This window comes from Cynocephalus volans, chromosome 5 (assembly GCF_027409185.1).
Source record: "Cynocephalus volans isolate mCynVol1 chromosome 5, mCynVol1.pri, whole genome shotgun sequence".
Classification (NCBI taxonomy): domain Eukaryota; kingdom Metazoa; phylum Chordata; class Mammalia; order Dermoptera; family Cynocephalidae; genus Cynocephalus; species Cynocephalus volans.
In genome coordinates, this window is record NC_084464.1 from 80,914,454 (window position 1) to 80,926,976 (window position 12,523).

The window sequence follows — 12,523 nt, forward strand, 5'->3', positions numbered from 1 at the left end:
ACAATCCTGACACTCATATGGAACAACAAAAGACCCCAAATAGTCAGAGCAATCTTGAGCAAAAAAAAAAATGAAGCTGGAGGCATAACACTACCTGACTTCAAACTATACTACAAAGCTTTCGTTACCCAAACAGCATGGCACTGGCATAAAAACAGACACTTGGACCAATCAAACAGAATAGAGAACCCAGATATCAACCCATAAACCTATTTGATCTTTGACAAAGATACCAAGAACATATATTGGGAAAAGACTGCCTCTTCGATAAATGGTGCTGGGAAAACTGGACATCCATATGTAGAAGAATGAAACTAGACCTGCACCTCTCATCATACACCAAAATCAACTCAAAATGGATTAAAGACTTAAATATAAGACCTGAAACTATAAAGCTCCTGAAAGAAAATGAAGGGGAAATACTTCAGGAAGTAGGACTGGGCAGAGATTTTGTAAATATGACCCCCAGAGTATAGGCAACCAAAGGAAAAATAAACAAATGGGATTATATCATACTACAAAGCTTCTGCATAGTAAAAGAAACAACAGGACAAAAAGATAGCCTACAGAGTGGGAGCAAATATTTTCAAACTACGCATTTGACAAAGGATTAATATCCATAATATACAAGGAACTCAAACAACAGTAAAAAATCAAATAACCCAATCAAAAAATGGGCAAAGGAGCTGAATAGGCATCTCTCGAAGGAAGATATACAAATGGCCAACAGACACATGAAAAAATGCTCAACATCACTCAGCATCAGGGAAATGCTAATCAAAACCACCTTGTGATACCATCTCACCCCAGTTAGATTTGCTTTCATCAAAAAGACGGAGAACAACAAATGCTGACAAGGATGTGGACAAAAGGGAATCTTCCTACAGTTGTTGGTGGGATTGTAAATTGGTGCAGCCATTATGGAAAATGGTATGGAGATTCCTTAAACAACTTCAGATAGAACTGCCATACAATCGAGTAATTCCACTGCTGGGTATATACCCAAAGGAATGGAAAGCATCATGTCAAGGAAATACCTACCCCCTACCCCCTTGTTTATAGCAGCTCTATTTACAATAGTTGAGAGTTGGAACCAACTTAAATGTCTATCATCAGAAGACTGAACAAGGAAAATGTGGTATATATACACAATGGAATATTACTCGGCTATTAAAAAGAATGAAATATTGCCATTTGCAGCAACTTGGATGAACTTTGAGAAAATCATATTAAGTGAAATAAGCCAGGCACAGAAAGAGAAGTACCATATGTTCTCACTCTTAAGTGAGAGCTAAAATAATAAACATATAAATAAAAGAAAGAAAGATACAACATTACAACATTCACAATAACACATTGAACTTTCTTTTTTTTTTTTTTTTTTGGTCTTTTTGTGACCGGTAAGGGGAACGCAACCCTATGTAGGATCCGAACCTGCGGTGGGAGTGCCGCTGCGCATCCAAGCGCCACACTCACCCGAGTGCGCCACGGGGCCGGCCCACACATTGAACTTTCTAAAGGACAACTGAAGTTATGAGAAGTGAGAAGGGGGGGAGGAAGAAAGGGGCAAGGGCCACAGATAGCAATGATAGTGTATATTATTGAATATAATGATTATTTTGATGTGAAAAAAATTACATCATAATTTTTGTTAAGTAGATAGTTAATATTTCCATCATTATGAGTATGAAAATAGGTTTATTGCTGGGTCAATTTGTGTACCATGATTATGTTTCTTTTCTGGTAGAACATTTCTTCTCTGCTGGAGGGGGTGGTAATAATTAGTTTATTTTTGCCTTGTTTCTCATTTATACCTAGCTACCATTGTTTTCTAACCAGTTTTCCTAACAGATTTTCAAACATCTGTCAGAATTTTTCTAAAAGAACATACATGTTACATAATCTAGCAGTCGTACTTAAAATTTTTATACATATATACTTCACAGCTTCATCCCTCGGCTCCTTTGACTTGGTTTCTTAGTGTCATCTGAACACTTTTCTTAACTACTTTCTTAAATAGAAATCTGTTTCTTCTTTTGTGGTTTACTTCTTCATTTTTCTTATGAACTTAGAGTAACTTCTTAAAAAAGAATGCATGAAAGTTAATTTTTTTTAAAAATTGCACTATGAAAATGTTCGTGTTATCCTTCTATTTGCTTGATAGTTTACCTAGATATAGAATTTTAGATTAAAATTAGATTAAAATTTATTCACCTCAGAATTTTCAAGCCAATCTTCCACCACTCTGACCTTCAATATTACTGTATAAGTCTGATGCCATTCTTATCTCTGACATTTGCATGTCACATGTTTATTCTCTTTGGAAGAATTTAAGATTATCTCTTTGTAACTAATATTTTGAATTTCATGAGACAATGCCTTAAGGCAAGTCATTTTAAAATTCTTTTTATTGAACCCTTGCTGGGTCCATTTGATTTGGAGACTCTTGGTTTTTAGTTTTGTGAAATTTTCTTTTATTATTTCTTTGATTGCTTCCTTATCTCCTTTTCATGTTTTCTGTTTTACTAAGACACTTCTGGACTAATTTTATTTCCTTATCTCTTATCTATTCTTTTTATTTTTGTATTCTTGGTTCCACTGTCTGAAGCTTTTTTAAACTTAATTTTCCAACACCTTTACTGATTTTATTTTTCACATTTTAATCAGCAAAATTTTAGTTTTTTGATACATTTTTTATAACCAAGATTATGACCAATAGCATTTATATCAAGACACAGATATTTAAGAACCTTACAAGATTTTGGAACACATATCTATAACACCTTCAGAACTGACAATGCTTTCCCATTTAGTTTTTTTAGGTTTTTTTTTTTTACTTTTTGAATTATTCTTTCTTCAAAGAAACCTAATCTTGTTTTATGTATGCAGTAGAATCTCTTAACTACTGTATGGGCATGTAGTATATATTCAATACTTCCTTATGCAGAGGTAGCCTTGCATAACTTTTTAAAATAATAGCTTTATTGAGTTATAATTCACATATAAAAAAATTCATCACTTTGTACAATTAAGTGGTTTTTAGTATGTTCACAGAGTTGTGCTATTAACACCCCTATATAATTTTAGAACATTTTTATCACCTCATAAAGGAACCCCCATACCCATTAGCAGAAATTTCTCATCTCTTCCTGTCTCTAACCCCTGGAAACCAATAATCCATTTTCTGTGTGTATGAAATTGCTCATTCTAGATATTTTAATAAATGAACTCATACCAAAAAAAAAGAGAGAACTCTATATTGAGGGAAAAGTTTGTAAGAATGCTACAAAATACTGTTTCTTTAATTCTCTGACCTTTCTTTAGTTTTTAGGACAAACTTTGAGTTGTTTGTCTAGTGCTGAAGATGGTTTTATACTGGACCATTTTTCCTTTTTATTTAATCTTCGTGAACAAAAGCCATTTTTGTGATATTCCTTGGTTTCCAACATATGGCTATAAAATACAGTTTTTCAACATATATAAGGATTACATTCGTAGTTTATAATGAGCAGTTATTCTTAGACTCCTTTAGTTATAGCACTTACCTACTGTTATTCCTAATTTGATTATTGCATTTTTTAAGTTGCCAGAAACTTTCTCAAAAAAAAGCCTTGTTTATTTTACATTGAAGAGAATTTTACATTCTACAGAATAAGACACAATGTCCTTAAGCTATCTTCTGTCAAGTGAAGTGGATATATGAGTTTGTCAAGGAAAACAGTGTTTCCAAAAACTCTTTAAATATTTCTGATGTGAAAAATTACTCATGTAAAATAATACCAAATATAAGTTATTTGTGTCCTATTGCGAAACAGCTGTCTTAGCCAATGAACTAAATTTTTGTAAAAAGAAATTAATATTAAAGCAGTAGTATTTGATGGGAGAAGAATCAGACATAATCTATTCAGTCTTTAAAGATTTACTCTAAATTGAGTGAATAGATATAACAATTTCTTGTAAACCTCTGATTGTTTTTTTTCCCCCCATTAAAATGTCTGTTGTAGGGCCGGCCCCGTGGCTCACTTGGGAGAGTGCAGCACTGGGAGCGCAGCAGCACTCCCGCCACGGGTTCGGATCCTATATGGGGATGGCCGGTGTGCTCACTGGCTGAGTGCGGTGCGGATGACACCAAGCCAAGGGTTGCAATCCCCTTACCGGTCACAAAAAAGACAAAAAAAAAAAAAATGTCTGTTGTAGCATTAGGTAATTGGAGTTGAGTAACACATAGAATTTTCTAACATCTAATACCTACACAGAAGGATTTTTTTATGTGTTTGTTACAAAAATTTTTGTCCCCAGTGGTGATATTTTGTTGAGGTATTAGTTATTTAGATTGCATATTTCCAGTACTAACAGTAGGCTGTCTTTTATAGGATGATAGTAGTGATGATGGATTCTTTGCTGATGACAACTGCAATTCAGAAATAGGACAGTGGCATTTAAAGCCTACCATCTGTAAACAGTAAGTATTGACTGTATATCTTACAAAGTACATAATAATATTTATTTAAGAACACTCATAGAATAAAGTATAACTGGACAGCTTTTATTTAAACAAATACTTAAGCAAAACTCAACAAATGCTGTCTGGGTCAGTGAGGAAAATTGGGGCACACTATATCCAGGAATTAAGGAGAGGAGAATGGGAAATCATTTTAGTCCTCCATTTGCCAATTTTTCCAGCTTCCTCATGCACATATGCACACGCACATTTCAATAGTGAACCACTATTCCTTTTGACATACGTTATCTCTGTGTATGTACATATAAATATATATAGTTTTCTGCTCCAAAACACTATACAGGCATATTTCAGAGATATTGTGGGTTCGGTTCCTGACATCACAGTAATTTGAGTCATATGAATTTTTTTGTTTCCAGTGCATATAAAAGTTATGTTTACTCTATGCTGTAGTCTGTTGTGTGTAATAGCATTATGTCTAAAAACACAATGTACGTACATTAACTAAAAAATACTTTTGCGCTGGCCAGTTAGCTCAGATGGTTAGGGTATGGTGCTAATAACACCAAGGTCCAAGGTTCAATCCCTCTTACTGGCCAGCTGCCTCCCAAAATATAAAATACTTTATTGCTAAAAATGTTAACAATCATCTGAGCCTTTAGCGAGTTGGCAATCTTTTTGCTGGTGGAGGGTCTGGCCTCGATGTTGATTGCTGCCGACTGATCAGGGTGGTGGTTGTGAAGATTGGGTGGCTGTGGCAATTTCTTAAAATAAGACAGCAGTGAAGTTTGCTGTATTGATTGACTTCCTTTCACAAAAGATTTTTCTATAGCATGCGATGCTGTTTGATAACATTTTACCCGTAGTAGAACTTCATTCAAAATTAGAGCCAATCCTCTCAAACCCTGCCACTACTTTATCAATTAAGTTTATATATTCTAAATCTTTTGTTGTAATTTCAACAATGTTTACAGCATCATCACTAGGAGAGATTCCATCTCAAGAAACCACTATTTTGCTCATCCATAAGAAGCAACTCCTCATCCATTAAAGTTTCATCATGAGATTGCAGCAATTCAGTCACATCTTCAGGCTCCAATTCTAATTCTAGTTTTGCTGCTTTCACCACATCTGCAGTTACTTTCTTCAATGAAGTCTTGAACCCCTCAGAGTTATCCATGAGGGATGGAATCAACTTCTTCCAAACTCCTGTTAATGTTGATATTTTGACCTCCCATGAATCACAGATGTTCTCAGTGGCATCTAGAATGGTGAATCCTTTCTTAAAGATTTTCAATTTACTTTGCCCAGATTCATCAGAGGAATCACAATCTATGGCAGCTATTCTTAGGAAATGTATTTCTTAAATAATAAGACTTGAAAGTTGAAATTACACCTTGATCTATGAGCTGCAGAGTGGATGTTGAGTTATTAGGCATGAAAACAACATTAATCTCCTTGTACATCTCTATCAGAGTGCTTGGGTAGCTAGGTGCATGAGTAGGAATATTTTGAATCTTTTTTTTCTGAGCAGTAGGTTTCAACTTGGGCTTCAAATATTTAGTAAATCATGCTGTAAATAGATGTACTATCATCCAGGCTTTGTTGTTATATTTGTAGAGCACAGGCAGAATAGCTTAAGCATAATTCCTAAGTGTGCTAAGATTTTCAGAATGGTAAATGAGCATTGGCTTCAGTTTAAAGTCACCAGCTGCATTAGGCCCTAACAAGAGAGCCAGCCTATATTTTTTGAATTTTTGAAGCCAGGCATTGACTTCTCTCTGGCTATCAAAAGTCCTAGATGGTATTTTCTAATATAAGGCTGTCTCATCTACATTGAAAATCTGTTCATCTCTTCGTCAGTTATCTTAGCTAAATCTTCTAAGATACTACAGCTTCTACATCAGCACTTGTTGCTTTACCTTGCACTTTTATGTTATGGAGAGGGCTTCTTTCCTTAAAACTCATGAACCAACCTCTGCTAGCTTCAGCTTTTCTTCTACAGCTTCCTTACCTCCGTCTGCCTTCATAAATTGAAGAGAGTTATTAGGGCTTGCTGTGGATTAGGCTTTGGCTTAAGGGAATGTTGTGGCTGGTTTGATCTTCTATCCAGACCTCTAAAATTTTCTCCATATCAGCAATAAGTCTTAACATTTGTGTGTCCTCTGAAGTAGCACTTTTAATTTCCTTCAGGAACTTTTCCTTTGCATTCACAACTTGGCTAAACTGACACAAGAGGTCTAGCTTTTGGACTGTCTCAGCTTTCAACATGCTTTCCTCAATGAGCTTAATCATTTCTAGCTTTTATTTAAAGTGAGAGATGTGCAACTCTTCCTTTCACTTTAGCACTTAGAGGCCATTGTAGGGTTATTAAGTAGCCTAATTTAGATATTGTTTTGTCTCAGGGAATAGAGAGACCCAAGGAGAGGGAGAGAGACAGGTAATGGCTGGTTGGTGGAACGGTCAGAACACAACATTTATTAAGTTTGCCACCTTATATGGGCATGGTTCATGGTAACCCAAAACAATTACAGTGGTAACATTAAAGATCATTGATCACAGATCAACATAAAAGATATAGTAATCATGAAAAAGGTTGAAATATTACTAGAATTACCAAAATGTGACACAGAGACATGAAATGAGCACATGCTGTTGGAAAAATGGCACTGATAGGCATGCTCAACACTGGATTGCCACAAACCTACAATTTGTAAAAAATAATATCTGCAAAGCACAATAAAACAAGGTATGCCTGTATATCAAAATAGAAACAAAGGATTGGAGTTTACACTGGTTCCATAGATGCTGCTGGGGTTTTATGGGGGAGGGGGGTGGTGGCTGGCTGGTAGAGGGATCTGAGCTCTTGACCTCAGTGTTGTAACACTATGCTCTAACCAACTGAGTTAGCCGGCCAGCCTCCATAGCTTCTATATGAAGGCTGTGGAGTGACTCAAGGCAGTTATACAGGACATGTTCCAGATGGGAACACCAAATGAAGGAGTCACTTTTGGTTTTCAGAAGTACATTTTGTCTGAGACTAAACTGCAGACTTCTTAGGTGAAGTATTCACTATCTCTAGACTTAGTCTCCTTTGACTTTTTTATAGAAAATGTTGGCAGAGACTTTATTAAGAGACTTTGAAAAAAAAAAGAGAGAGAGAGACTTTGAAAAGTAAGCTTTATTTATAAAGGAAAATATAGAGACCTAGGATACTTAAGAGATCTGCTCCAAATCCTGTAAAATTTTAGCAAGGAAGAACTTTGATCTTCAAATATTTCAGGATTTTTGACACTACATGAAACTTGCTTGCTTACTTGGGTTTACAACATAGCTTTATAGATTTGAAATTTTAAGGATTGCACCTGAGTTATACAGAGTGTTCTGAAGTGCAATCTTGCAAAAAAAACACTGCATTCTAAACTAGTTCTTTTATGTGGTGGTTACCTGTTTTGTTATCTATAATAGGTTTTAGTTAAAAATGGGATTATTTTTCTTTTACTTTTGTTGATTTGGAGCATGGGGTTGTTCAAATTTTCAGAATTGTTTTGACTTCCCTCCAAATTTTGAGGTATTTTTAGGAACCAATTATGGAACTTTAGTGTAATATATTTGTAACTAAGGTATGGTTAAACTAATATTCTATAATTCAATATTTAATGTATCCATAGATATTTAAGTATTATTAGGCTGTATGTGTCTATGAAGTTCATTTCACCCTCCCCCCCATATTTACTGAGGCATACCAAGGGAATTTTGAGGGTTTTAAATTTTACTGTTAATATACCATTTTTATTCTTTTTGTGCCTTTGTAACATTATGAAGTATTCAATTTTTGGTCATTTCTACCCTGCAGACCTTGTATCCTACTTATGGATTCACTCAGAGGCCCTTCTCGGTCAAATGTTGTCAAAATTCTGAGAGAGTAAGTTCATAATCACACTTTGCATTTTGTTTTGAATTTTGGTGGGGATGAGGAATTACGTATATTTACATATGTGTGTGTTCTTCATATATATGCATTATTGCAGGTATTTAGAAGTGGAATGGGAAGTTAAAAAAGGAAGCAAAAGAAGTTTTTCCAAAGATGTTATGAAGGGCTCTAATCCAAAAGTACCACAGCAAAACAACTTCAGTGACTGTGGTGTGTATGTATTGCAGTATGTAGAGAGCTTTTTTGAGGTGGGTTTCAGTTTGTTGGATATAGTGTATTTGACTTTATGTTAGTGTAAAAAACACAGTGAGCAAATATTTTAAAGAGTTTGAAAACTATCATTTTCAAAAATTATTCCAGGATGCAAAAACTTCCAAACTGGAGAACTTTTAAGGCATAATAATGCTGTATTTATAGTTTATCAAATCCAAGGCACGTTGACCTCATTTCATTACTGATCAAGCCACCCTCTCCACTGGCTTTTTCTACCTTAAAGAAATCTCTTCCATGATTCAGACTGCGTCTTTTACTCTCTTTTCTCCCCTTCATAGATGTATTTCTTGAGAAGTATTTATATTCACTGTCTCCATTTCCACAAATCCGACTTGCTTTTCAATCTCTAAAATCTGGCTTCATCTTTACCCGTATATTAAAATTGTTTTTGAACTGCCAGCACCATTTGACACTATTGACAATTCCTTCCTCACTCTCCCTTTGGCTTCATATGTATAGTTCCCCCATCACCTCTCTTGGATATTCTTTACAGTTATCTTGACTCCTTCTTCATTCACCATCCAGAGGATAAACCACTAAATCCTGTGATTTCTATCACTTAATGTCAGATATGTTCATTACTTTATCACTACTGTCACTTTCTAAGTCCAGTATACTAGTATCACTATTCTAAACTGCTACACCAGTCTCTAACAGATTCCCATGCCTTCTGCTTTCTATTTTTTGTGGTTGTTTTCCAAAAAACCAAAACTAATCATGTTACTTTCCTCCTTTAAATTTTATAGTGGCTTCCTTTTGCTATTGAATTAAAAACCAAAATTCTTCATGTGGCCTGTAAGCACCTGCCTGATTCAATGCCTCTTCAAGCCTCTGGCCTCATTTTCCTACCATTCTCACTCTAGCATTCTATACATCATCCACCTGAATGTCATTCAGTTTCTCATATTGTGTAATGTTCTTTGTCTCCTCTACGCCTTGATATCTATTTCCTTACCTGGAATACTCTTTCCCATTGTTTCTTTCATTCCTTGTCTGGCTAAACAGCTACTCATTCTCATTCTCATTCTCATTCTCTTAACCATTACTTTCTCTCATCATACTCTATACTTCTCCTGTTATGATACTTGTCATATTTATTGTTTAAATATTTGAATTATCTACCTATACTGGGGCTGGCAAACCTTTTTATAAATAGCCAGATGGTAAATATTTTAGGCTTTACAGCCATATGGTCTCTGTTGCTACTCTCAGTTCTGCTGTTGTCAAGTGAAAGCATCCCCAGACCATGTGTAAATGAGTGTGACTGTGTTCCAATAAAACTTTATTACAAAAACAGGCAGTAGGCTGGCTTGCCAACCCCTGATCTAGACGATAAGATTTACAGGCAGAAAATGTCTTATATCTTCATTGTCTAGCAAATGCCTGGCATGTGATAGGTAATGAGTAAATACATATTGAATGAGTTACTGATATTATCATTTTTAACTTTGAAGTGCTTTTGTGATTGAAACTAAACTGTTGTTATAATTTTCTAATATTCATTTAATATTTTTATTTTAAGAATCCAATTCTCAATTTTGAACTACCTATGAATTTGGCAAACTGGTTTCCTCCCCCAAGAATGAAAACCAAAAGAGAAGAAATCCGAAACATAATTCTGAAGCTGCAGGAAGATCAGAGCAAAGAGAAAAAGAAGCTTAAGGACACTTACACAACAGAAACATCTTTAGGCGAAGGAACAGAACATGTCAACAGTGTCTCAGATTGACCATTTCTGTTGTCCGTCATTTCTGCCTTCAGAAACTAAAATGACTTTCAGCTTTGGGTATAGACAATAAAGAACTGAAGTGCCCACCATTCAGAGTGATTGGGGAATGTTAATGCTTGTATAAATGTCATATAATTAATTTCCAAAGGAGTATGTATTAAGTAAAAGTCTGTAAATATGTTAATGAGGCCAATTTTTCCAGCATTTATAATTATTTTTTTCACTTGTTAGGAAGCTTTTGTTATGTATTTTCTGTTAATAGTACCTAAAACTGCAACTTCTAAACACAAAATAAATAAAAAGAAAGTATTTATAGGAGGAAATGATTAATTTGATATTCTTTAATGAACTTGTATAGTTCCTCATTGGGGTGATATATTTCGAATATTCAGGTATTATGACTGATATTTTGACTTATATTTTGACTTTTTACAATTGTTCTAAAATAACTCAAAATATGAAAATAAGATAAAATCTAAGGTAGTTTGAATAAAGAAGACATCTTCATATGCCTGTATACAAGGAAAAAAGTAAGAGCTTTTCAATTCATACACTCGTGTATTCAGAGAACTCAAGAAATGTAATAAATATTTAAATTTTACACAGCTATTTAAGAAAAGGCAATAGTAAGAGCAATTCAAAGAAAAACAACTTTGAGTTATACTAATAAAAAATAACTATAATTGCATACGTTATTTTCAAATGCATTTCTGAAGACATCAAAAAGACTCAGGTTAAAACTATTTGGTAAGTGCATCTTGAATTTCAAGTATCCATGTTACCTTTCTGTATTATAGCTTAGAGTATGCTACAATCTGTATGATATAGTTAATTGATGAACATTTTTATCTGTGTAAACACAGGAATTTAAATAGGAATTTACTATTTTTTGTAATAGCTTTTGCTATTTTTTCATTGCTCATTTTGTTCTTGTTATTTTGATAAACAGAGTATCAGACTTTTGCTTGAGTTTTCAGTGTAAATTATTTTTACATGTAAAAGTACTGTCTTTAATCAATTGCATAATGCAGTAAAAATCTCCTACTTTGAATTCCCTTTTAAAAATACGAAAATGTGATGGTTTTGATGACATGTTTACAACTCATGTAGGTATCTTGCATATATCTGCAGAAACTATTCATTATTTTTCAAATGATATAGTAATAGTATACATTACCTTCTTTGAGGTAATTAACTTTGAGATTTGAAATATATATTTTAAAAGGCATTTTTATTAAATAATGAATTTTTAAATGCACATACAACAAAACTAGTTGAGAATAAAAAGGCCATATTTTATCATCAGCAATTACTTCTAATTTGCCCATCTCTGGCATTGCCACCAACATTTTAGTCTATTTTCTTGAATATAATAAAATCCATGGGTGTGTTTGGGGTGGATGGGAATGTTAACAACAATCAAAAAAAATCTACTGAGACATACTCCATAAGTGAAATACTAAAATGTAAACTTAAGGAAGGTCATCATTAGTGGTATCAATGATAGATTTATTTCTTTATTACTTTGAACTATCTTAATATTTTTTATTTCTGATTTTTGTTTTTAGTAATAACTTAGAGCTATTAGCTCAGATGTTTTAAATATCTCAGATATGACAAACAAGAGTTGAATTTTATTATTTACTGAATATGGCAAAATACTTTTGGATTTCTAATCAAACTAAGACAAAAGTGGAAATTGACTTTTATAAAAACCTAATAGCAATAAGCATAATTGGAATATTTAATTTTTTATATAAACTGCATTTCTTCAGAATTTGAAAGTACTGAAAAAACTATTCTAAAATGTTTAATTGTTTTTGTTTTAATTTCTAATGGCTACAATTTGCACTCATAGATAATTTTTGATAAGGTTAAAATACAACTTGTCCCTTGGGCCAACTTAAGTCAATCACAATTTGACATGAAAAATATAGATTTATGTATGTCAACTTTCTAGAAATAGAATATGCAGCTATTCGCTATTTCTTTCACCCTACGTGAAATTTTACTTTTGAAAGTTATACTAATGAATTTGCAAAAAACAAATATATACACACACACACACACACACACACACGCACACACATGTATTGAAATCTTTGGAGGCTGTCAGGTTGAACTC

At 33.7% G+C, this 12,523-nt stretch overlaps 1 protein-coding gene across 4 annotated transcripts in view; it reads left to right on the top strand.

The window, feature by feature from the left end:
• Positions 1 to 11,266, top strand: part of SENP6 (SUMO specific peptidase 6) — a 106,878-nt gene extending 95,612 nt beyond the window's left edge. For 3 of the 4 annotated variants that reach the window (XM_063097355.1, XM_063097356.1, XM_063097357.1), the window contains 4 exons: positions 4,374 to 4,462; positions 8,319 to 8,387; positions 8,494 to 8,644; positions 10,192 to 11,266. In XM_063097355.1, the coding sequence (XP_062953425.1) occupies positions 4,374 to 4,462; positions 8,319 to 8,387; positions 8,494 to 8,644; positions 10,192 to 10,398 (516 nt within the window). In that variant the 3' untranslated portion in view covers positions 10,399 to 11,266. The remainder of the gene's footprint in view (positions 1 to 4,373; positions 4,463 to 8,318; positions 8,388 to 8,493; positions 8,645 to 10,191) is intronic. The other variant, XM_063097358.1, reaches the window with a different exon arrangement.
• The last annotated feature ends 1,257 nt before the right edge of the window (positions 11,267 to 12,523 follow it).